Source organism: Sorghum bicolor, chromosome 9 (genome assembly GCF_000003195.3).
Source record: "Sorghum bicolor cultivar BTx623 chromosome 9, Sorghum_bicolor_NCBIv3, whole genome shotgun sequence".
NCBI lineage: Eukaryota > Viridiplantae > Streptophyta > Magnoliopsida > Poales > Poaceae > Sorghum > Sorghum bicolor.
The window spans coordinates 57,993,128-58,020,121 of NC_012878.2; the positions used below are offsets into that span (position 1 = coordinate 57,993,128).

The following is a 26,994-nucleotide window of genomic DNA, read 5'->3' on the forward strand; positions in this document are numbered from 1 at the left end:
CGACGCGCGTTATTAGCTTCAAAGGAGCCCAACCAAGCACTGCAAAATCCCCAGTCCAAAGGGCGCATCGGTCGGTCTCTTGTTCCCGTCGTCGTCTCGCTCCCGGCTTTTCATGTAAGGCACAGCTTCTCTTTGGGGTTAGGGGTACAGTAAGCAATGCAAGAAGAGGCCGGGTATCGTCTCGACGACCCAAATTGGCCAAATCCACGATAAATCATGCATGCATGCGTCCCACGTAGCGACGAGCTCAACGGAAACCTACCGGTCGATACCGATGATTGTTTCCTTGTTCCAATCTCCTCCTCGAGTCAATCAAACAAGGGAAAAGGACTAAAGACGGCGAGCTCAGATTCACGAGGAAAAGGAGGAGTAATGCATAGAAATGCTCCATGCTTGGCTGGCCTCTTGCCCCTCTTGGAGGTTGCTATAGCTCGTTCTTCGTCTGTTGAAACTCGCAAGGTTTTTTCTTTAAAAAAGATCGTGTTGATTTTAATTAATATAGTTTGCGCATTTGTGATTAGTGGGGGCCAGCAATAGTACTAGGCATCTAGCAGTTGTTTAATTAGTGATCAGCTCCATCTTGACAGTCACTAGGGCTTGCACGTGTGACGGCCAAAACATTCAGCGGATCAATGGATTTGTCAGTTCGGATGAGTAGAATATCTGTACTGTACCACTCGCGCGCATTGTTTGTTCTTTGTTCCTACCTGGTGCATGCAGATTGGTTCACCCAATGCGAGGAGATGGAGAGATTATTGTAGGAGTACTACAAGTAGTAAACTAGTAATGTGCTAGCAGAGTGTGTTCAAAAGGCTGTCGCCTAAAAAGTCCCTCGAGATTGCTTTAAGAAGCCTTTGGCGCGCTAAGCACGAGAGATGTATCGCGAGCATCTTTTGAGATGGGTTTCAGCAGCATGCAGTTTGCAGCGTCCTCTTTGTACCCTAGCAGGAGCTGGTACCGGAGTTCAACAATGCATGCGTCGACGTCTCATGCATGCAACGTACACACCAAGCTGTGGCATGCAACATACAGTAGGAGCCAAAATGATGTCCTCAAGGATGAGCCATGAGGCGCCATATATACACTACTTGTCATGTAAACCTTTCTGTTCTCGTTGAGGCACCGGCAGTAAACACAAAAGCAATAAGAGTATGCAGCTGTAATCAACAATGAGAGTTAGGCCCCGTTTGGTTTAAGTTGGTAACGTTTAACTCCCGTCACATTGAATATTTGAACACATACATGTATGGAGTACTAAATATAAACTATTTATGAAACTAAAACACGATTAGAGAGTAATTTGCGAAACGAATCTTTTGAGCCTAATTAGTCCGTACTTGATACTAATTACCAAATAAAACAAAAGAGCTACAGTACGAGTTAAACTTTAACACCTACAACAAAATACCCCCTTAGTAGTATGGTTGCTAGATTAGAGTTAATGGTGGGGAGAGAACCAAGGACCTAGAGGCTGGGTTCCTCTATTTATGCCCTATAATCAACTTATGATGAATCAAACAATGAACAATAAACAATCTAGTAACACTAAATATTCTAGTCTCCTTCAACACCAACTTTGCGCGGTCTTCCTCTTGGTAATGGTTATCCTCCTTATCCCTGATACTAATTAAGGTTCATAGCAGGGGTTATGGAGAGATAGCTCTTAAACATGAAGTCATATATGTTTCACGATACATCCCCTCACGGCATTATGTTTAGGACTCTTGATTCTGTCTCTTGCCAACTCATACAAACTTTTTTAAACAAAATGAAGATAGACTAATCGAAATGCTAGTATAAAAACCATGTATGGGCATAGACACATGAACATAGGAAAGTGTATGAGCTTAGCTAGTCATGAAGAGCTTCTTTATCATTATCTCTCTTTCTTACTCAATAAAACTGAATATTTTATAAGGTACTCCATTTATTCCATAATAAGTACACTCATAGTATTTAAAAATTATCCTAAAATAATTGTGCATCTAGCTATAGGACTAGGTAACTTTAGTAGCTTTTTAAAGCTTTCTCTATTTCTAGTGTGCAATTATTACATATGAAACAACTTTTATAGATGTATAAGTATATGTAATTTTCTTTATTGTTATTGATCTGTCTAATAAAATATAGAATTGCACTTATTTTGAGATTGAGGAAGTAGCTTTTTAGGCCTCCTTTAGAATAAAGGAAAAACATAGGAATTCTAGAGGATTTCAATCCTATAGGAAAGTTTCTTCTACACCTCTTTGGAATAAAGAAGTGAACCATATGAAATTCCTTAGGGTTGTCATAGGATGCATGAAAACATAGTAATTTTGGAGAAAAACTTGCATGAGGTTGGACTTCATGAAAACTTTCCTTTGTTGTCTCTCTCTTTTGGCTTTTCTATATTTTATTGTGTTCCATCCAAAGGCTACAATAGAAATTTTCCTACATTGTATATTCCCGTGGGATTGCAAGTTCCGTGTGATTCTAATCCTGTGTTTTTTTCTATTCTTATGTTTCGAGAATCCTGCCTTCCAAAGGAGGCCTTATATTGTTGGACCCTATCCTTATATAGTAAAGTTGTCCTAAGAGCGAGTATAGTAAACGGTTGTTGGTGGATTGTATGATGAGGTGGAGGAAAAAGAGAAATGGGTAATAAATTTATAAACAACTTAGACAAAAGAACCAAGAAATTTTATGGGACAATAAGTGGATTATATATAGGAGTGAAAGAGATAGGTGAGCCTTTATGCTGATACCTGATACCTACTCCCTTCGGTCATATTGAAAGTATCGTTTCTGACTTTTAGTTTGACCACTCGTCTTATTTAAAAAATTTTATATAAATTTTATTTATTTTATTATAATTTATTTTTATTATTAGAGATACTTTAATAATGATTTATTTATTTTAGTATTTACATAAAAATTTTAGATAAAACAAACAGTTAAATAAGAAGCCTAAAAATAATAAAAAAAATAATGGGATAGAGCGAGTAGGCTACAAGCACCCGTACATCTAAAGGAGGACAACATTATTTAGGGCTCCTTTTGAAGCACAAATTGTATAGGAATTTTACAGAATTTAATTTATTTTGGTAGAAAAGACACAAGAACATGAAAAAAAAATCTCACGTTCCAAATGGGTGCTTAACCTTGCAAGTCGGACTGATATCTTTGAAACTACTCGTAGCTTGAGAAGATCCGGCGGGGTGATCTCTGCAAGTCGCCTCGAGACATGCTGTTCTCTCTTGTTGGGGAGTACTGTACACCACAGTACCAACCAGCCCATACCCAAAGCCAGTAGGCTGTAGGCGGCAGCTGCTCATGGCTCCATGCCTCTAGCTCTAGGCCCTCTGCTATCGCCATGACCATATTGCAAGGGGATCCTAACCACGTCACCATCACGTCTGCGAACTCATCTGATCGGCCTAAACGCCTTGCCTCCTCGAAAGAACCGAACAGCTTGCGATTATTGTTCAACGGATTAACAAGACTTAAAAGATTTATCTAATAAATTATACATAAACCACATAATTATTTATTTTTTATCTATATTTAATATTGTATATATACGTCCAAAAATTGGATGTAATGAGGAATTATAAAAAATTTTGAGAACTAGGCCTTGTTTAATTACACCTGAAATTCAAAAACTTTTTAAAATTTGTTATCACATTGAATCTTACATTATATGCATGGACCATTAAATATAGATAAAAAATTAACTAAGTACATAAATTATCTGTAATTTATGAGACGAATCTTTTAAATCTAGTTACTTTATGTTTAGATAATAATTGATATAATACAAATAAAATGCTACATTGACAAAAAAAAAATTACCCTGAACACTAAACCAAGCACCGGATGGAGTAGTAGAGGTAGGGCTCAGCTGGTCGTGCCTTCCATTCCATGCATGCTGGCAGCCTGGTATGCAGTGCAGACTGCCTGCACTGTGCTGGTAGCAGCGTGCAGTCGTCCGTAGAGGAATACAGTACGACCGACATGTCCAGCCGTAGGTCTACGAGGCGGGGACCACCTCAGCGTCTGCGCGTCCATCGGGCCTGCATTGGCGGCGGTGCTCCGCCGGCCGCCGGCCGCCGCAGCTCTGACCGGGTTCGCCGCCGTCGGCTTGCCGCGCATTGGAGTAATGGAACCAGCTTGGACAAACCGAGGGAGACCCGGACAAGGCTCATCTATCGTTTGGGCCAGGTTTGCCTACAAACACAAGACATGGCCTTTTCTTTTCTGGGCCCTGCAGGTTGAAACACTCAGAAGTTCGTCTCCGAAGTCCGAACTCAGCGTCCTGTGGGATTAAAGAAACATACAGCTATCAGCAAACATCTTATTAGTCCCATATCGGTCCCCTAATCTTGCGTGCGCCTAGGAGGAAGTACAAAATAACTCCCCCATCAGCAAACATCTTACTATGAATATAAGAATAAGATAAAGTACTTAATCCATTCTAAAATATAAGACGTTTGACTTTTTTGACATTAAGTTTGACCACTCATCCTATTAAAAAATTTGTGCTATATAAATTTATATTCAAATTTGTGCTATATAAATTTTTATTAAAAAATTTGTGCTATATAAATTTATATTCAAATTTGTGCTATATAATTTTTTAAAATAATATAATTTTTTTTAAATAAGACAAGTGGTCAAACTTGGAGTAAAAACAAACGTTTTATAATTTGGAATGGAGGGAGTAGTATTTAATTTATTGTAGTATATAATATAACTGATATATGACTAATTCTTGTCATGTTAGTATGGTGTTGTATGTTTTTATTTTTGTCTTCTCAAATTATTGGCGTTTTGCATGTTAGAATAAGTTTGTCCATCGGTGCCAACTTATATTACTAATATAATAGATCGATGGATTAACAATGAAGCACTAGAATCTACATCGATTTCCACTAACAACTGATTTCCTTTTTGAAGCACTAACAATTGAACTTAAGGAGATTAACAATGGAGCACTAGAATTCTACATCGATTTCCACTAACAACAGAACTTAAGGAGACACAGAGTAATAAATCTGTCAAGTCTGAACTTATTTATGCTTGTGGATTCCAAGTTTGAGTTCAACAAAAGTACATTGTCGCGGACATGTCAAAGAAACTAGCATTAGGACTGATGCTCCCAACATCTGAGTTGGTTACTTGGGCCAGCTATTTTAGCCCATTTGGGCTTGAAAAAAAGCCCATGTCTTTGGCTTGTCCATCAACCAGGCCGAAGGAGGAGAATACAAAACATGGACTTTACCTAGCCTAGGCCTTATATTACGAATGAATATTAGTTTTCAGGTGCTTAGTGTGTTGTGTTGCGGGGAGGATATGGACAGGGGTTTAATTAGTCTGATATCGTTTTCTAATTTTGACTGCCCCTGAGGAAGGACTACAAAGAGAACCCTAGGTGAAACCTTGATCCATACTTACATGGACGGAGTCTATGGTTGATTAAGAAGAGTCATGGCCTAAGTTAGCTGCATCCATTGCACTTGGCAAGTGGCAGAGTGGACGAACGTCATAATTTATGATAGAGGGGGCACATGTTCGTGCGGCCTCTATCAATATTGAATTAAAGTTTACTTATTGCATATATGTTTTATTTTATAATTATATTATTATATTATTATTATTATTATTAGAAATAATATAAATTAATAATATAATAAGGCTAGATTATTTGAATATTATTGTTTTCATCATTGTTAATGTTGTATGTATTTTCCGTTATACATTAGAATTAGAACTTGGATTGGTGTGAATCAATCTTAATTCGATGAGAGATGCAATAAGTGCTAAGTCAACTTTGAATTTTTTGCTTCTTCGAATTCCAAGTTTTGAGTTCAACAAAAATGTCTAAACATTTTTTGCAAAAGAAAACAAAATGTCTAGCAGACGAGCCAAACAAACTAGAGACATTGAGTTGATCTTTCAACCCGAAGCCGTCTCTATCTGAGGCCTTGTTTAGTTTGAGAAAAATTTTGGATTTCGCTACTGTAGCACTTTCGTTTGTTTGTGGCAAATATTATCCAATTATAGACTAACTAGGATCAAAAAATTCGTCTCGTAATTTACAGGTAAACTGTGTAATTAGTTTTTGTTTTCGTCTATATTTAATGCTTCATGCATGTGTCGCAAGATTCGATGTGACAGGAAATCTTGAAAAATTTTGAGAACTAAACAAGGCATGAGTTGAGACACTCGGAAGGGCCTTTTCTCGCAGTCGCAGTGTTAGTGAAGTTGACCGCGCTTCGCCTGCCACAACCGGGGGTTCCGAAGTTGGCGGCCTGCAGAGTGTTTGACTAGGCACGATGAGGACGCATGGCTTCCTGATCTCCGGCGACGCACGGCTTTAGTGGCCTGCAGAGTGTTGACTGGGCACGATGAGCAATGCATGGCTTCCTGATCTCCGGCGGCACCTGTGTAGAGTGTTGAATGGGCACGGTGAGCAACGCGTGGCTGCATTCCTTCATCTCTGTGCTGCCGGCGTCGCATTGAGGGCGCCGCCAACGGCATGGGGAGGCAGACGCGGCGGCGGATGAAGCTCCTGCCGTCAGGCGTCCGCCATCGCCGTCGCTGAGGTCGACGGAGATGACCTCACATGCCACGCTTACACACATCTTGCATCTCCCGTTTCAGAAGAGGATGGTGGCGCCCGTCACGGGTGTGATGCTAATTTCAAACAATACTTCAAAAGGTACGCAGTTCCGATTCCCCTTCACTTTGCCGCTGCATTATCATGTTAAGGTTGCAGAATATAATTCCTTCTTTATAAAACAAAATCATTCCTAAATATTTAGGATCCATGTCTAGTTCACCATCAGTGACCCCAACAGCATGGGGCCAAACGCATGGAGCTGGTAGCATCGTAAGGGCTTGTTTGACGTGGCTCCAACTCCATACAGTAGCATTACTTGAGAAATCCAAATGGAGCTGACTGTAATTGGAGTTGGAGCTGTCTATTAGGGGTGTTTGGGCTAGAATGGTATTCTAAGCTCTAGAATTGTGTCCTATCAGTGTGGATTGCCTACTTTGCCCTTGATTGACATGAGTGTTTTCAATGATGCGTAAAGCGATAAAATAAGTTTGTAAATTAAAGTAAAGTACCAACATATTACTAGATAATTTAAAATAATAATTCCTAGATAATTCGAATAATCCATAAAAGCAAATAATCCGACATACAAGTCCATATATAGATTGAGAACATGATTACATTAATTCCATGTTAATGCGACAGATGCAGCCAAACTATCACAAAATGAATCCACAGTCACAAAGCTTCATCCCCAAAATTACACTAGTACATGGCAACTACAAAGCATGTGTACCAAATCACCAAATCACTACATTCTTCATAAATCACAACATAGAGATGGGGATGGAATACCTTGCACGGATGAGGGAGCTTGCTGGAGGGGCCTTCACTTCGCCGAAGCAGATCGTGGGGCGCTGGCCGTTGTTAAGGAAAGCACTCCTCTAGGGTTAGGGTTGGGGGATGGAGGCACCCTTCTTCTCTTCTCTAGGGATAGGGTTGAGAGATGGAGGCCAATGAAGAGAGGGAGCAGCGGGGACGTGGCCGCCCGGCAAGGTGGCGTGCGACCTTTCAGTGAGGTCACGGCTCGCAGGGGTCGCACGGCCACTCAGCGAGGTCGTGGCTCACAGGGAAGGCCGAGCAATGTAACCGTGGGAAGCGGATGGCAGAATAGAAAATATAACGGTTCGAGTGTGTAATCAATGGCAATTGTGAGTAATTTCACCAAAACTCCATGTCTAGGTCTATTTTGAAGAGTTCTAGAGTAGGGAAAGAGATGGTCCGAAAAAATACAATAGAGCTCCATAAACTCCATAGAGTTGGGCTGCTCCAACATTTTTTTGGAGTTCGGATGTTTGGCTAGCTCCACCCAGCTCTAGCCTAGAGTTTGGCTTTGGAGCCATTGCCAAACAGGCTCTAAACACCACGGGTACAAATTTGCTCAAAATTTATTGTTTCAAAATTCCAATGCGTGCCCGGTATTTAACCGGACATATTATAGCTGATGAATACAACAAATAAATTGCTCTCCTCCACAACCCGTGCAAGGGTTGAATGCCTCTGCTACTATTCCATCGTACCTCATACATATATATATATAAACACACTTGCCTTCTACTATGGCCTCATATTGTACAATGTACATTCATATGAACACTGAAGATGATACATCCAAGCAAAGAATGGCTGCAAGATTGCCGCGGAATCCATGAACTGAATGGCCCTGTGGCATGACTCAATAGCACATGGTGGCTTCTCATACCTAGATCATGACGTGTCAGCGGAATGAGAATGCGATTTCCTCTAATGTTCTTCCCTTGGTCTCCGGCACCCACAAACACACGAAAATGAGGGCCATGGCAGACACAGCGGCATAGATAGCAAAGGTTCCTGATAAAAAAAAAGACAAGGTAAGATCCAATGTTGCAAGAGAAAGCACATTCTTGAAGGGAGGGAAGGAAAAAGAAAGACCTCCATTGCTCCAGTTTAACATTAGGCTTGCAGTCATTGTAATGGCCCATGCTGTTAGCCAGTTCGCAAGGGTTGCAACACTTCCAGCAAGGCTCTTAATGTTAACAGGAAGAATCTGAAACGAACACAATGTTAATTCATAAATCTGCCCGCAAGTTTGCAGATGCAGTATCTCTAGGCATTTCACTACACGCACATCGGGCAGCTAGATAAGCTGTTTACTGTCATGCGTGATTACATTAATAACTAATAAATGAGGTGATTTCAGTAATTTGAGGTAGGCATAGCTGTCCTCTGCCTAGAGAAAATGATGCAGTTTCCCATGCAATTTGAAGGAGCAACTACATTTTATAATAACAAGAGTTTGCACTATTTTAAGAAGCTATAGCTATGTTGAGAGGATGTGGATTTGGGGTTGCAGTATCTCAGAGTGCATGAAATTCACAGCTGGGGGACTCCAGGCAAAAGTGCTAAGTGGCACTCATGATAATTACATAAAGATAGATAGCAAAGAAACATTAGTGACTTAAAAGCTCTGTATAAGATAAAACGCAAGAGCAAACTATACCTCAGACATAATGACCCATGGAATTGCTCCCAAGCCAAGAGAAAATGCAATCACAAATGCCTGGAGAGCAAAAGACAAGGCCTCAAACAAGTTTCTCTCAACAAGAGGGACAAATAATATGTAATAGTACTGCGACTAACCACAAGTCCAGCCAGTGAAAGCATACTCATTGCAGAGTATAAGTGAGAACCGGCAGTTATGTTGTCCTGTTCCAGAATTCAATCAGAAAGGAATGGCAATGTTGATAGACTTTAAGGAATACGATTATTTCGGTAGAGTGCACTGTAAACAATAGCATGCTACTATTAACCTTTTAAATGTCATTACCTTCACAAAAAATGACACAGAAACAATGACAAGAGTAATGACCATTCCTGTGGTAGAAATCTGAAAAGATAGCTCAATTAACATAACTGGATAACCATGTCCAATAAACAATTATGATGGAAAGTTGGAAACTAACAATGAGAAGAAGCCTTCGACCAGCTTTGTCAGTCAACCAGGTTGTCACTCCAGTAGCAATCACCTGAAATGATAAGATCCCATTAAGTATGCAGTGCCAAGCCCACATCTGTTCAAAGTTTGTCCGAGAAACAAGGGATGTAACAACTTTAAAACAAATATACCTGAACAGCCCCCAAACCAAAGGTTGCTAGATTACTGTTTGTAATACCTGTTCAGGAAGAGAATTCAGTAAGATATCAGATTTGGAAGTCTAGGTTCTAGAACTCTTCTTCCCCTTTTTTACATATTAAATGAAGCATTGTGGTATCCATACAAAGCATGAATCCAACCGAAACAAGGTGACTTTCATTTCCTGGACAAGTTCCAAAATATGCAAGCCAGAAAGCATATCTTAATTGCAATAGAATCTAGCAACAGAGATTGATCATGTTTTGGAGAATGTACCAGCAGCTTTGAAGATGCTCCCAGCATAAAATAGAATGCCATTGACACCACTTAGCTGCTGCAGGACAAGGAGACCGATTCCTATCTAAAAATAAGCCAATTAGCAAAACTGCAAAAGATTAAACATTAATATGTAATCAGAGAGTAACAAATAGCAAGGCACCAACCGCAAGGGGAACACTGTATCTCTTCTGCTTGATATCAGCAAACCTTATGGCGGTTGTCCTCCTCCTTGATGATGCTACTGATCTCTGTATAAAAAAGGAAGATCATTATACTGCAAAAAATAAGAGAAATTCTACACCAGGTTTTACTACTAGAGAGCAACAAATTGACAGCTGAACCAGTGTACCATTGAGAACAAGGTTAACGAAATATATATATGTATCTTGGCGCCTGGACCTAGTGGTGTCATTGTAATCGATGTGTTTTTGATGGGGCATCTCCAATGCCAGTGGCTCGAAGTATTTCTTATCTCATGTCCATTGCACTAGGTGTAGTTGGGTTTAGGTCGTGGTCGAGTTTTATTCTGTATAAGGGCGTGTTCATCTTCCTAAAACTAAAATGTTGGACTGAGTGTGTTGTGTGTGTATGTTTGTAAGTACACAGCCCTCCTGCGTGTCTGAGGAAAAAAATGATATCTCTATTATAGCTAAAAACTAGAGTTTCACTATTGATTACCTTTATTTCATTTACTTCTGCTGTAATGTCCGTCTGAAATCCTCGCAGAACTTGCAGTGAATATTCAAAATCCTCCATCTTCCCCATTTTTGCCTGAAACAAAGAATCTTTTGTATTCAGGTCCTACCATTAATGCTATGAAAAGATAATACCATGGAATACTTACCAGCCACCTTGGGGATTCAGGGACAAAGAACAGTCCAGGAATCAGGATTGAACAAGGTAAAATGCCTAAAACATGTAGAAGTAACAGAAAGTAGTTAGGAAGATGATTTGTACAAATAAAACAACGAAAACAGTCAACTGATGGGTGCTATGTAGCATATTGTTGTTTCATATACTAAACCAATGGAATAAAGTTTTACATCATACCTAGAACAGCAAGAATTCTCCAGGGAACAAACATGCCAAACAGGTAGGCAAGCAATATACCAACTGTGACGGAGAGCTGTAACAGAAATTATGGATTGGTTTGAAGTTGACAACAACATTGACAGATCAGAAGAAAGGCTACACATGAATAACAATAATAAAGTGTTATCGTTCACTATAAAAAAACTACCTGATTGACAGAACCAAGAGCTCCCCTCTGATCCTGAGGAGCGATTTCTGCAATATAAACCGGTACCTGGAACCATGAAAAATAAGTTCCAATCATAAAGGTAACCATTGGGCATAAAAGCATCAAAGAATAAGTAACTAAGTCGCTAAAAGGTTCTTAAAAACTGCATTGTTTAACCAGGAATGCCCTGTCGCAAAAACCTGCACCAGCAAGTGGTACGCTGGATGGCTGGATTTGAAAGGCTACCTGTATGCTATTGCCATGCGAAGAAATTTACCCATTGCCATTCTGGTTTTATGGAAAATTAAAACTTGACTGTACAATATGCAACAAGTTGTATATATAGGAAGTCAATCCGCAACAGTATTCGGCATAGGATTTCAGTCACTTCTAAGTGCTAATAGTCTCATTTGACAATGAAATAAGCATACCATGTTATTCCAAACAAGGGTCAGTAACCTTAATTTATGAGTTTTCTTGCCTAGTATTATTAATATTTAATTATGTAACCTAAGGATGTAGCCTTTAATTTAAGAGCTAAAAATTTTGCAATTTTGTTCGTCGAATTTTGTTATTTAATTTTGTTTCAAAATACCAAACTATATGCCTTAGTATGTTTACATTTTCCACTAGAGCTTACTGGTTTGTCTTGAGTACGTCAGGGCTTGGGATTGTTTGTTTGTATGGGCTTGTTAAGACGTGAATTATGAAAAGCAGAATTTTCTGTTTTAAAGAATACCAAACAACTGTAATCTGTAACAGTTAGAAGACGATAAACATGAAAATGCCACCATTTCTGTACAGAGTAATTTGCTTTTACTAAGAGGGAGGAGAAAAGAGCTGCATACTGTATAAGATATTACACCCACTCCAAATCCTTCTAGCAGCCGGCCCATAAACAAGAATGAGGAATCCTGAATATACACCAAAATCAGAAGTAAATAAACACAAAGATTATTATCATATTGATGAACAAAGAAAATCAGCAGCAGGGGCATGGCGGTAGCTAAAAACTTACTTTTGCAAATGATATCGCAAGCCACCCAATTATGTTTGGAATTGCAGCAATCATGAGAGACTACAAGGCCAACCAAAGAATTCAATCAGTGCACCAGTCTGAAAAATCATGACAAGCAGATCTTTGAAGGTTCCCAGTAACAAAGCTAAGCTGACACTTTTTTAACCTTCTACAGTAATTGATACTGATACTGTGCACAGTTAAACTAGCTGCCACTTTTTAATCTCCTACAGTACTTAATACTGATAATACGGTGCATACTTAAACAATAATTCAGTCTGTTCTATTGCATTGATGGTAGTCTCACCCCCTTGCGGCCGATATACTCTGCAAGTTGCCCACTGGAGATGGCACCTACCATCGCCCCTACATTTGATAACGATCCGAACAGAGAGAACTGCATAGAAAAAGACAAGGCCAAGCAGCATCAAGCAAGTGTAAACATTACAAGGGGTCAATGAGAAAGCAACGACGGGTTCACCTCGGAGAGTGAGAGGCCGAGGTCAGCAATGATGGCGTCCTGCGTGGGAGAGGAGTAACCGCAGGTGAAACCGAACTGGATAGGACCTAGAGCCACAATGAGCGTGCAGAGCGTCGCCGAGATAGCAACGTCTCGGAGGGAGAAGGCAGAGGAGCCTAGGCGCTCCATGAGGCTCGACTGCCGCGAGCCCATCATGCCGCCCGGCGGCGGCATGCGGTACCAGCTCCCGGTGTTCAGGAGCGGCTTCCGCAGGTCGGACGCGGAGGACGTCCTGCCCGCATCCTCCCCGCCACTCTCCTGGTCCCGAAAGCTCATGCCTGAGCCTCAGTTTATTCTCGGTCGCACGGCAACGGACGAAGAATTGCTGCAAGCAGCGGCCGTCGATCTCGAGCGCTGGCGGAGAAGAAGGTAGAAGGAGAGTCCGATCAGCGCACGGAATTGGATCTGGTTGAATGATTGGCCCAGAGAAGGCAATCCACCCACGCAATCGAGCTGGGATTACTCACCGGCTTGATTGAGGAAGGGGAAAATGGCCGCCCCGGTGGTGGATCTCCGGCAAGAAGAGGAGAGGATGATCCGTGGAGCGCCCGGCGGCCTGGTGTTACGCTGCGCTGCGTCGCGCGCTTCGCCCGCCGCCGCTTCCGCTTCCTGTGTGACCGGAGTCTGATTGCAGTCTGCAGAGAGGAGAGATTGGAGGGACCATGTACGGACAGGGGAGGGTAGTCTCGTTTTCTTCCGTTTTTCTTTTCGTTTCGGCCGTGTCCTGCGCCTGCGCGGGTAGATCTGGGGTGTGCTTCGACCGGATTGGGAGAGAGAGGCCACCTGGGCATGGCATGCTCTGCATGTTTCTTTTTTTTCTTTTTTCCCTAGCCTATCCAATTTTTATTTTTAGCGTCCTTTTCCTTTTAACGACGATGCATTTTCTAGAGATAAAAGGAATAATAAAAGATAGAATTTATTAAGTGACCAGATAAAATATTTCGAGGACCATGCATTTTCTTTGAGGGCCTGGAAAACATGATTTTCATAAATGAATCAAGTTCCAAGATTACATACTAGTACAATAGTCTACACCTTAGCTCAGCAGGGGAAGGCTAAAAAAAGGGACCAATTAATTTATCTCCAACTGAGAGGAAGAATAAACTGGTCATTTCAATATGTCTATTAGCTAAGAGTATCAAAATATGGTCAATAGTAGCAGAAAGAGATTGGAAATTTATGTATAGTTTGTTGATAGGATTCGAGTTTTTTAGGGTGGTAGGTCAAGAATAAAAGTTTAGTTGTTGTTCGCCTAAATCGTTATTTAATTTTCCTATTTAAACGCTACAATTGTGTTTTTTATTTAATTATTTGTTTCGTGTTTTAAATGAATGCGTTGTCTATTTAGCAACTGTTTAGATTGAATAATAACTGAATGGCAAGTGACGACTATTTACTGTTTAGGACAAATTTTGCTAATAATACATATAACTTATCCCTAAAAAATTACATAAGAAAAAGAGCGTGACAAGGGCACGACACGCTACTAAATGTTTACAAAATGGACGTGATAGTTTTTATTCCTATGGTTATTTTTTAAAAGTCTCAATTCACCTCTCTCTTCGAGTCATTGGGTCCTTACAACTCTTAGCCTATGTGAAACAAGGTAAGCGAGTCATTCAAATCACAAGTCACACCTAGAAGAGGCAAGTATCTTGCATTAATGTTGCATATATTCAAAAAGATAAGACTTGTAAAGTGTTCAAGAACTTGTATAAACATCTAAAATGTTGCTCTCTCATGAATAAATGTGATGATTACTTAACTATGCAAACGATATGTGTGTTGTTCCTAGGTTATATGAGACACATGTCGGGAACTACTAGGTTTATTTCGCTTAAGTCGAGTTGGTGAAAGGACTGTAATTCAAACTAATTAGGCTAATTTGGATAGTTCCTCGCAGCGGTCATGTCATTATGTTTAACTTATGCATCTTATGTGATCATGTAGGAGCGAAAGCAGCCAAGGAAGAGACCTTGGAGCTTGAGATTGAGTTCACAACTACGCTCCAAGCTGATCCTAAAGTCAGACACTTATGTATACTAAACTCTTTCAAGTTGCATGAACTTGATTATGCGCTATGTATATGTGTGCTAACTTACCTAAAGTATATAAAAATAACCTCTTGTAGCTTTGTTTCATGGATGCTCACAATCTTGGCTTGAAGTGTTGATTATTTAATTCGTAGAACTTAACTTCGCTTAGCATACCTCGTGCAATAGAAGTTCGAGTATGTGCAGTGATCATCAATACTCGTGAGCTTTTAGAAATTGCTTGATTAATGAACTGGTAGAGGAGGAATGAACTAAATTTTGATTAAGATGTTATGGATTGATTTTCATATATTGAAGGAAGAAGAAGTGTTGAAAATGAAGGAAAGTGGTCCCGCTATGATGAATGGTTATGGTGAGATGTGAAAAGATCACATAAATGTTGAAAATGTAGGAAGAAGTAGTAGAAAGTGATTTCATTATGACGAATGAATATGGCGAGCTATGAAAACATCTTTGTAGTATGTCCATCTCAATGTGCTTGGTGAATTTTAAACTTGTCCGACTGTAACTGTTACTTTGTGGACCACTGGACTTATTTGTAGACTATTTGTGGTGCTTCTAGTAGTTCAACTTTGTGTACAATTTCCGTTGACTCGAATGTTGTTTGTACATCATTCATGATACTTCACCCCCTCTGTGGAGCGTTACAATATGTCTCGCAGTAAGAAATGTTTTAGATTCTCACTAGAATCACAAGAGTCTCTGCTAAACACCATAAAAGAGTGAAACACAATCACTTGGAATTGATTATCATTTTTAATAGCCCACGGGAAGACCCAAAAATTGTTTTTCTATTCTAGTTTTAAGAACTCATTGAGCTAGTCAAGCGGTATCATGAAGTGATTATGATTTAGTAGACAACATTTATGGAGAGAATTTAGTCTGAAACATTTATAGGAGATCTGGATTCCAACCAAACATGCCCTTAGTTAGCTATAGTTCCGGTTTCTTCATGCAGTGTACAAAGAGCTATTTTTATCACTCTTCTTAAAATCAAGGGCATATGCAATGTACTTGAGCGCATGCATGTCTAAACGCTCCTTATGCCTACCTCGATAATTTTTTATTTATGACAATAACAAAAGTATTTTCCATTTTAAAAACAAACAATTAGCTCATTTTGCCCACCCAAAAGGGCAATAAATAATGCTTTGGGTGATTTATAAGTCAATCTTTGAAAAGATAACGTAGACTCTACTATTATAGTTATTATTATATTATAACTTTCATCATCTAACCAGAAGATTTCTCTATTTATTGACTCTTAATAAAAATTAAAAATACTAAAATACTAAATAAAGAGCGTGTACGCTTTGGTCATTCCGCATGCACACCTACCTGCATGGTTTTTTCCTCTTCCTGATGCTCTCTCTCCTCGATTCCTCCATCCTCCCCACCGCATGCCTCTCTCTCATCTCCCGATGGTCGTCCCGCACTCGCACCATGGTCGTGCCGTCATCTGTGTGGAGCTCGTTGGCCATGGCGGATCTGCGCCAAGTAGGCCTCCTCCTCCTTCGTGTCAGGGTTCCGGCGAGCTACCCCCTTCTTTTGCTACTCCGACGGAGTATAGAATGGTCGGCTGGGGGAGACAGGTAGGCTAGATGGTGAGAATAGTTGATGAACAGTTTAGGGGAGCTGCTGGCGGTTGGGTCAGGGCGGGGCAGGGGAACTCTGCCCATGCTGGCGGCGACTAGGGAGGGGGATGAGGAAACTCCAAATCTTGCACGTGCATGCTGTAGTAAGGTCCATAAAAATAAATAAGTAGAGGGTCAAAGGGCTAGAAATCCATGTGCCTCCTTAATTGAAGGGTGAAGTCATCTATGATCATTAGGTTTAGCTTCTCACCCTCAAGAGATTAACACTTGGAAGGTCATTTACACCTTGTTTACTTTAAATTTTTTGGGAAAATGAGCACTGTAATACTTTCGTTTGTATGTGAAAAATATTATCCAATCATAGACTAAATAGTCTCAAAAAATTCGTCTTACAAATTACAGGTAAACCATATATTTAGTTATTTTTTATTTATATTTAATGTTCTATACATGTGTTGCAAGATTTGATATGACGAAGAATATGAAAAGTTTTGTAAAATTTTCAAGGAACTAAACGAGGCCTTATATTGCTAAGGGTTGAGTGGTCGAGATGATATAAATTTCTAAGCTGGTATACTTTTTTTTATACTTTTAGAATAGTAATAGTACATTTGTATCATTTTTCTTTTCTTTTTTTTTCTTTTGAAAAACCCTCTCACTTGTCTCTGGAAGTCCGGTGTGTTCAGTTGCAGACTTGCAGGGTAGTTCGAGGCCCGGCTCCGAAATACCACAAACACCCCCAATCCATCGGGCGAAAGTCAAGACGCCAACCTCCCCTCTCCCCGTCCTCCATCCATGGGCGAGCAATCCCTCTCCCAGCCCAAGCCCCAGCCTCTCTCCCCGCCACCGTCGCCTCCCGCATCCGCCGCATCGCCAGCCCCAGCCCCAGCCCCGCCCCCCGCCTCTGCCTCTGCCGCTTCCACCTCCCGCACCACCAGAGCCTCGGCCTCGCGCCCCAAGAAGGAGGCGAACGCATCGCCAGACCCCAACCCGTCCAAGAAGCCCCGCCTGACGTTCTCGATCCCGGGCCGGCCGGGCCGGCCCCTGTCCGCGGCCGGTGAGGTGGGCGTGGCCATCCGCCACCTGCGCGTCGCGGACCCCGCCCTCGCCGCCGTCATCGACGCGCACGAGCCGCCTGTGTTCCAGTGCCCGCACCGCCCGTTCCACTCCCTCGTCCGATCCATCCTGTACCAGCAGCTCGCCTTCAAGGCCGCCGCCTCCGTCTACTCCCGGTTCCTCTCGCTCCTCGGCGGCGAGGCCGGCGTGGCCCCCGACGCCGTCCTCGCGCTCACCCCGCACCAGCTCCGCCAGATCGGGGTCTCCCCGCGCAAGGCGTCCTACCTCCACGACCTCGCCCGCAAGTATGCCGACGGTATCCTCTCCGACTCCGCCGTCGTCAACATGGACGACCGATCCCTCGCCGCCATGCTCACCATGGTCAAGGGCATCGGCGCCTGGAGCGTCCACATGTTCATGATCTTCTCCCTCGCGCGCCCCGACGTGCTCCCCTCTGCCGACCTCGGCGTGCGCAAGGGCGTGCAGATGCTCTACGCCCTCGAAGACGTGCCTCGCCCCTCGCAGATGGACAAGCTGTGCGAGCGGTGGCGCCCCTACCGCTCGGTTGGGGCCTGGTACATGTGGCGGCTCATTGAGTCCAAGGTGCCCCAGCCGGCGCCGGCCATCCCTGTCGGATCACTTGCCCTCCCGTCGCCGGACGGCCAGATTATGCTACAGCAGCAGCAGCAGCAGCAACAGCAGCAGACTGTCATCCAAATGATCGACCCCCTTCAGATGCTCCCAGGGATGGGGTGAATTCGGTATCACTTCTGCTCATTAGTTACTCCATCTTAGATCAATGGTTACTCTGTGCAGCTGATAGTCAGCTCCGCACATTGTTGTTCCGGAATGGACTGTCAGGAGGGTAGCATTGGACATGAAATGAGTACTTTGGTCCCAACTTATTAAGTTGTCAATTTGGTTTGTGTTGTTTATCTGTGTCAAGAGTCTGTGAAGATCATGGTGGCTGGCTGTTGTTTACATTGTAAAATTCACCTAGCAGTATTTTAGAACCTCCTGGAACTGTTTCATGCTTGTATTCACCTGTAATAAAATGATTCAGAGCATGCTTATGAACCCCTCTGTTGTTAAGCATGGAATTGTTCCATGCTTAATGCAAGACCCATCTAACCAAAATTGAGCTCCTCCCATTTACTCATGACTTTTGGTTTTAGAAACTAAAATAACATCAGCTATGAAAAGACAGATTCTGATTATTACGTGTGGAATTTTCAAGCATGCATATTGATCTGTTTGGTAAAATACCAGTAAAATAGGTTCTTCCAAAATTCAGTTATATAAAACCTTTTGTGGTTTATTGCGTTTTAATATTCTGTTACAAGTGCACTTTCTTTTGGTGAGCGCATGTTCATTTTAGGGAATGTTACAGGAGCTCCCAATTGCTCGTGACTTCCTGTATTAGAAACCAAAATAAAGTCGGTTATCGAAGAAACAGAAATTTTGATTAAAGTTATTATGTTTTTGGATCTTTTCAAGATTGCCTATTGATTTGTTTGACGCTATGCTGGCAAAGTGGGTTCTGTCAAATTCAGTTTATCGTGTTTTTTTAGTATTCTATTACACATGCAATTGTTTTTGCGGACATGTGCATTTTATGGAATGTTGCAAAGCTCCTCCCTGTTGCTCAACCTCGGTTATCGAAGAAACAGGAATTTTGATTAAAGTACTATGTTTTGGATCTTTTGAAGCTTGCCTATTGACCTTTTTGTCACAATGCCAGCATAATGGGTTCCACCAAAATTCAGTTATATAGAATTTTCTGCAGTTTAGCATGTTTTGAGATTCCATTACACACACTTTTTTTTTGGTTCTGCGAGCACTCAGTCGGTTTTACGGAATGTTACAAGAGCTCCTTCCAACTGCTAGTGACTTTCGGTTTTAGAAAGGGACAAAAAATCTGTTAAATTGAAAGGAACAGAATTTTGGTAAGTAATGTACTAATGATGGTTTTCCCTTCACCCTACACAGCTCTATTGCATAACTTTTTGGTATTATTATCTTCCCCTTTTTTGCTGAATTCACACGGGTAAATCACCCTTGGCGATTTTTTAGAGTTCTATAGATACTTGCCCCAGTAAGGAAGACAAGAACCAATAAAGCATTCAGGTCTATCTATGCACCACATTAGACTAAGGGCACTCACAATGCAGACTTTATCATATTCTAAAGTTATTTATTAACTCGAACAATGTGGACTTGGAATCTAAATAAGACTTGGAGTCTTACTTTTTCTACATCTTTTTTCAATAAATATGCTGCTATGTCAGCAAAATATCATAAATAATATATAATTAATTGTCTTGGACTCTGTGATAGAGTCTTGCATTGTAAGTGCTTTAAGCGGTTGTTTGGTTTGCGCCCTGGAGCTGCCTGGCCTAGGCAGCGCTCCTAGGCGTCCGGTTGACACAAACCAAACAACCCTAATCCCAATATGAAACTCAGCTCCCAAACTTGGCACATTGACTCTATTTGCCCGATATGATGGCATCCTCGAGCATCTTGTGATCAGCCATAAACTCTTTCACCTCCTCAAGGATCTCTCTCTTGCCAGCCGTGTGCCTTCTAATTTCTAAGTTCTGAAACAGCAGCCTCTCCCAGTCATTCTTCATCTTTCCTAGCCACAAATCCTTTGCTGGACATGTAGCTATGGAAATCAGCACTCCTGTGTCTTGTAAAAAAAATGCTTCTTCACTGGGAAGCGATTTCATGTCCTTTAAAATAGTTTCCTGGAGGCATAGATTATTTCTTTTAGTTTCTATAACCCCCACAGGACGAAATTTATTGTTTTTGAAGAAAAAAAAGTAATCTTGGCAAAGATTACAGAGTAACTCCCCAGTTGCCGTGCTGAAAGCAGGTCCCTACGGCACAGCGCCACAGCACACAATCACACCACATATCACCGCCAACTGGCTGAGTACGTATCAAGTGAGTGTTAGGAACATGGATTTTTGGACATGGGATTTTCACATGTGGATCAGGATTCAGGAGAGGGAGCTCGATTCATCAGTCGTACTGTGATGATATTAGTAGTTGTATATATGCCTATATGGTGAAGTGAGTATCATCGGCGTTCTTACTTGCAGCCCCGTCTTGTTTGTTTGGTTGATAAGTCATGTTGGCTGATTTGTTGTGAGAGAAAAATATTGCTGAATAGCTGATAAATTCGATTGATAAGCTCAACCGACAAGATAATACCTCTCTCGTGCGGCTCCATGTGTAAATCTTCCGGTTTTCGTTGTAGGAATTTGCAAATACCTGCATTAAGTGAAATGCAGGCATTTGCAGCTGTATATCCATGGTATGGGCCTGAATCTTTGTGGCACTGCTTTCTTCATCTTTTCTTTTTCTTGTCGAAAAATCTTCACTCTCCTTTGCTGAGCCTCTTCTTATCCTCCGCTGATCCGTAATCCGCTGCTAGGTACTATGTGTAAGATGACAGTAGAACTTTGGTGTGCCATGCATACAGCAGGTGTCCATGGTTACTCTACTAAGAGTTGTCCGTCCGGTACGACACACACACTCTGGATTATGTTGGTGATCTGAAAGTAAGGGTTGTGGTAGTAGTCTGTTTCGTGACAACCTGTTGAGGGCTCTTTCTGTCTTTCATGCTATTGGTAATGGTAAGATCTAAGTGCATGTGTGAAAGACTTTACGGCGGATGAGAAGAACCACGAGGCCACGTCGTCGTCGGCCGGCTCCAGCTGCCCCAGGCCATGCCGTGCCGAGCGCGATGCCGCGAATATACGAAGAGATGCCCGTCCAGCTCTGTGGTCATGTGTTTGTCCTGCTGCATTTTGGTAGTCGCCTCCGTTGCCTCGGCATCAACGGATTCCTACGGCACCTTGCATCTCTGGATGCATGTGTAATTAAATTAAGTTTAGTATATAAAGCATGGCATGTATTTAGATTGGAATGCAAAGTACTGCATGCTGGGGATAATGGGATATGCTCTCAGATATCCACCAGTGCTCGGTTAAACCCAAGCACAAACCAACAAGCACATTCTCTTCTGCTTGCAAACCTGCACTTTAATTTGCTTTCATGTACTTTTAGCCATGGTTTTTTAGACAAACGAACAGGCTCTTAAGACTAGAATTTGCAACACATTCTTCTTTAGGCTCCGTTCGCTTGTTTTGTCGTACTTTTTCTATCAGCCAACAGTGTTTTTTTCTCAAAATAAATTAGTGAACAATACTTTCGGTTATGACTAGAAGTTCCTTTGATTAATTGGAAGAAAGACGAACTCGGTCTCTCCTCGTCTTTTTCTTAGTTTTTTTTTTACCCAAGAAAGGGATCATCGATCACCTCACCTCGACACATGCTATATATATATACTATAGAGAAGTACTAACAAGCACTCAAACAGCAGCAGCGGAAGCAGCTTGCAATCGCTACGGAGGGAAGAACAAATGCAAGAAGGCAACAGCGCTCGCGCGGCCATGTCTACCGAGAACTACGACGCGTGCTACCCCGACCAGCCGGTGGTCGACCGCTACCTCCCCGTGTGGGCCAAGCTGCCGGCGTTCGCGACCAAGCCGGCCTTCATCTGGGCCGACGACGACGCGGCGTCGACACGCACCGCGCTGACCTACGCCCAGCTCGACGCCGCCGCCGGGCGCATGGCGCGCAACCTCCTCGGCACTGTCGGCAGCCTCCGCCGGGGAGATGCCGTCCTCGTGCTCGCCTCGCCGGGCCTTCGCCTCGTCAAGCTCCTCTTCGCGTGCCAGCGTGCGGGCCTCACGGCGGTGCCCGTCGTGCCCCCCGACCCGGCCAGGTTCGACGGCCCTGCGCACGCGCACCTCCTGCGCGCCGTGTCGCAGACCAGGCCCACGGCCGCCGTCGCCGACGCCGGGTACATCGACTCCGTTGCCAAGACGGTTTCTTCTTCCGTCGCCGCGGCCGGGGGAGACAACGCCCGGGCCCGGCTGGCTGCTACTGCTATGCTGGGGAGCCTGCGCTGGCTGGCCGTCGACGAGCTGGAGCGGGAACGCGAGGGTGGCGGTGATGGGCCGGGGCCCGAGGCACCGTACGTGGGCTGTGGGCCGGACGATGTGTACCTGATCCAGTACACCTCCGGAGCGACGGGCGTCCCGAGGCCCGTGGTGGTGACCGCGGGCTCGGCGGCCCACAACGTGCGGGCCGCGAGGAAGGCCTACGACCTGCACCCGGGCAGCGTCATCGTGTCGTGGCTGCCGCAGTACCACGACTGCGGCCTCGTGTTCCTGCTCCTCACCGTCGTCGCCGGCGCCACCTGCGTGCTGGCCGCCCCGGGCGTCTTCCTGCGGCGCCCGCGCCTCTGGCTCGAGCTCGTCTCCGAGTTCGGGGCCACGTGCACGCCCGTGCCGTCGTTCGCGCTTCCGCTGGTGCTCCGGCGCGGCCGCGGACATCGCCGCGACCGGCGGCGGTTGCTTGAGCTCGGCAGCCTGCGTAACCTGATCCTCATCAACGAGCCCATCTACGAGTCGTCCGTCGACGAGTTCGTCGAGGCGTTTTGTAGCCACGGCCTGCGCGCCACGTCCGTCTCGCCGTCCTACGGCCTCGCGGAGAACTGCACCTTCGTGTCCACCGCGTGGCGGACGAGCGAGTCCTCCTCTGGTCACATTCCGTCCTACATGAAGCTCCTGCCGTCGGCGAGGCTTTCGCCCCCGCCATCGTCCGCGGCGAACGAAGTGCCGGAGATCGAGATCGCCGTCGTGGACGAGGACACCGGCGAGCCGGTGGAGGACGGCGTGGAGGGCGAGATATGGGTGTCCTCGCCGAGCAACGCGTCGGGGTACCTCGGCCACCCGTCGGCGACCCGCGAGGTGTTCTGCGCGAGGGTGCCGGGGCGGGCCGGCGCGTGCTTCGTGCGCACAGGCGACCGCGGCGTGGTCAGGGGGCCAGAGCGGTACCTGTATGTCGTTGGCCGGAGCGCTGACGTCATCACGCTCGACGACGGCGTCGGCGGCGGACGGCGCCGCGTGCACGCGCACTACGTCGAGACGGCGGCCTTTGGCAGCGCGCCCGATCGCCTGAGGGGCGGCTGCGTCGCAGCTTTCGCGACGTCGTCCACGCTTTGGTCACGTTCGCAGACCGGCGTCGTTGCTGTCGTCGCCGAGCTACAGAAGGTGATTGCCGGCGTTGGCGATCACAGGGGCTTGTGCGACGGCATAAGGGCAGCAGTGTGGCGAGACGAAGGTGTCATGGTTGGTTTGGCCGTGCTGGTCGACGGTGGGGTGGTGCCGAAGACGACGTCGGGGAAGCTACGCCGTGGCGCGGCGAGGGAGATGCTGGCCGCCGGAAAACTGCCAGTGGTCTTTGAAGCACGGTACGACGACGGTAACGGACCGGTGGCTGCGTTGAGAACCGCAGAGGAGGAGATGGCGGGGAAGTCAGCAGCTAGTTGGCTGGCAGGAGAGGACGGGGAGACTGGCATGGCCACCGAAGCCTTCGGGAGCGCGAGCCGCCGCCTTCGCTTGCAGTCATTTCTTTAGCACACAAAGGTTGGTTTCTCGTTGCAAAGCAAATCTATAAATGTGATTTCTCGTTGCTGTACGGAGTGATCGGAATTAGGAAGTGCTCGTTGCTTTGCTGCTGCAGCCAGCACTTTTTTTTTTAAAAAAAAGAGGAAAAACCTCTGCTTTTAAGAAAGCAAGTAGTTTAGATACAAATTGGGATTACCATTAACAAAAGGGAGTAAAAGTTGCTGAGCTGATAACAAACCAACAACAAGAACTAGACAAGCTGATCAAAATTCATGAACATCAGTCGGCATCGTCAAGCTTGTCTTAAAACTTCGCATCCAGCAGACCACCATATCCTTCACCTGGGACATTCTCTATCTGTCGCCTTCCTTGAGCAAGAACCACTTGTATAACAGAGATAAAACAGCATACAAACATCAGCAGCATACAAACATTAGATGGCACCTTAGGGAAAACTTTTTCAATAGCCATCTTGTTTCTAGTCACCCAAAGCGTCCATACAAAACCAGCGAACAAGAACATAACAAGCCGAGACGGCAATGGCCCCTTGCCATGTAACCAGTTTTCTGAAAACTCTTGTAAAGACCTAGGCACAAACTCCAGATCAAACACTTCTTTTAAGATTACTCTTCACTAGAGAGAGCTCTATGAAAATCTACAAACCATTCCTGATCCACCCAACAATCAGAAAAAGTACTATAAGGGTCTCTCACTATTCTATAAAGCTCTTCATAATGAATCTTTAGTGGAACATCCATTAACCAACAATCTTGCCAAAACTGACAATTCCTACCATTTCCAACTCTAAAAGTTGCTCCCCATTTAAACTGATGTTTAATTTTGTGTAGCCCTTGCCAAAACTGGAAACTCCCTTTGCTTATAGAAGAAAAAATTAGTCCCAACCATGTATTTGGCCTTTAAGAGCTTAAATCACAATGCATCTAGCTCTTGTAAAATTTTCCAAATCCATTTAACTAGGAGGCGATCATTCATCAATCTAGTATTGATAATCCCCAACCTGCAGCCAGCACTTGAGATCAAAGATAGCTAATGGGTTACGGAAGAGATACACTACAGATTCTCAAAAAAAATAGAAACATCCTGCTGTGAATTTGGTAAATTCTAATCCTCATTGTCGATACTAGTAACTACAGTATTGATGATATAATTTTTCTTTCATATTACCCAGCTATGATAATCTAAAGTAACTCTACCTATAACATTATAAATGATATCCCCCCTTACACACATCTGATTTTGTATGGTTTTCGACGCGTATCTTGTACCAAATTTTCTTCTGGAATATATTCATAAAATCCTTCAAGTATAAGATACTTTGCAAATATTTTAAATGCAAATCAACAGATATAGCTTATATGTTTTCAAACAAAAATAATGTAGGAGCCTTGATGTTTGTAATTATCAAGGTTTGACTAAATTTACATCTAAGATAGTCATATGTTGGATGTGGTTTTTTTCCCTCTTGACTTTGGAGTGATCGTTTGTAGCCTCATACAATCCAACTTGTTTAAACTGAAACTGACTCATGCCCTATTCTGGTAATAAGCTATATGTCCTTGGATCCCCTCCTCTACGGAATTGTGGTTCCTTCCAACCATGTATGTATGTCTAACATAGGCAACAACGTTCCAAAGACTATGATCTTGTTTAGTTTTATTTTTTTAATTTTAATATTGTAGTACTTTCATTTATATTTGATAAATATTGTCCAATTATAAAATAACTAGGCTTAAAAGATTTGTCTCGCGATTTTCCAGGCAAACTATGCAATTAGTTTTTATTTTTATCTATATTTAATGCTACATGCATATGCCTTAAAATTCGATGTGATAAAAAATCTTGAAAAATTTTTGGTTTTGGGTGAACTAAGAAGGCCTATGTACAACTATTTTTTTCACAACCCAACGATGACTTTTGGTTGAACGACCGATTTGGTCCACAAGGCTCTTGCAATTTGTCCAGGCTCTGGACGTACGTACGTATCCGGTTTCAACTACATGCTGTATTCATCAAGGCCTTGTTTACTTCTAAAAAATTTTGCAAAATATAAATAGTAGCACTTTCGTTTGTATTTGACAAATATTGTCCAATTATAGACTAACTAGGCTCAAAAGATTCGTCTCGTCAATTCCGACTAAACTGTGCAATTAGTTTTTATTTTCATCTATATTTAATAATCCATGCATACCTCTAAAGATTCGATGTAACGGGGAATCTGAAAAATTTTGCAAAATTTTTGGGAACTAAAAGCCTACGAGTATGGTGTTATTATAATAATGATGACAAAATGAGTGAAATCAGATGTGTAACCTGTGCGAGGTCACTGTGGTGGTACGACCACGAGCCCTCTCGAGAGAAATATCTGGGCTCTGGCTGAGGCGCGGGTCAACGAAATAATGCCATGGCTTTGCAACTCCGCACGACACAGCACGCGCTACTCCTGCTACCAATCGAAGCGAGGCTGTAGCAAATGGGAGTACAGTCGCTGTTGTCAAGGCGGGCCTGCACGGTTGCACCTCCCAGTGCGTTCATGCCGTATCCCATAAATTTCGAGGAAACCACCATCACCTGTGAACAAAAATACTTGTTTTGAGGCCCCAAAAATACAAAACAAACCATAGTTTTCTTTTCATAATGGAACGTGAAGCGAGGTCGTAGATTGGACGGGTTTTGATAAGCCATAATAAAAAGTACTCAATCTGTTGACGGATTTATTGTGAGAGAAAAATACTAATGAATGACTGATAAATTCAGTTGATAAACTCAAACGAAACCAGGGCAAGCCACCAAATATAATAGAAAAAAGAGCTTTAACGAAATCTATAGACTTATTCTTCATATAAAGCATATTGCAATAATCCATTTATTTCAAAATAAACGGGTAGGGGTCATGTCTAACTTTTCATCACATGCGCTCCCTGTACCACATTTCTATACCGAAAAAAAAGCAAATACTAACTGACCACTGTTACTATAAAGGAAGTGGTTAAAATAAAAAACGTCCAAACTGATGATA

At 43.2% G+C, this 26,994-nt stretch overlaps 3 protein-coding genes across 3 annotated transcripts; 2 read left to right on the plus strand and 1 right to left on the minus strand.

Moving 5' to 3' along the window:
- On the minus strand, window positions 7,967-13,524 carry LOC8083804 (sugar transporter ERD6-like 4). The gene is made up of 18 exons (XM_002441528.2): window positions 13,235-13,524; window positions 12,729-13,121; window positions 12,555-12,644; window positions 12,248-12,307; window positions 12,078-12,143; window positions 11,230-11,295; window positions 11,040-11,115; window positions 10,834-10,898; window positions 10,668-10,760; window positions 10,154-10,237; window positions 9,987-10,071; window positions 9,704-9,750; window positions 9,541-9,603; window positions 9,405-9,464; window positions 9,218-9,283; window positions 9,078-9,137; window positions 8,510-8,624; window positions 7,967-8,428 (listed from the first exon to the last, which is right to left on the minus strand). Exons 2-18 carry the CDS (start codon window positions 13,041-13,043, stop codon window positions 8,316-8,318), a joined length of 1,524 nt encoding a protein of 507 aa, XP_002441573.1. The 5' UTR covers window positions 13,044-13,121; window positions 13,235-13,524; the 3' UTR covers window positions 7,967-8,315.
- LOC8083805 (putative DNA-3-methyladenine glycosylase YfjP) lies at window positions 17,114-18,549 on the plus strand. Its single transcript, XM_002440262.2, has one exon. It carries the CDS (start codon window positions 17,212-17,214, stop codon window positions 18,226-18,228), a length of 1,017 nt encoding a protein of 338 aa, XP_002440307.1. The 5' UTR covers window positions 17,114-17,211; the 3' UTR covers window positions 18,229-18,549.
- LOC8064721 (long-chain-fatty-acid--AMP ligase FadD32) lies at window positions 21,838-24,338 on the plus strand. Its single transcript, XM_002440263.2, has one exon. The coding sequence runs from the start codon at window positions 21,903-21,905 to the stop codon at window positions 23,964-23,966; it is 2,064 nt and encodes a 687-aa protein (XP_002440308.2). The 5' UTR covers window positions 21,838-21,902; the 3' UTR covers window positions 23,967-24,338.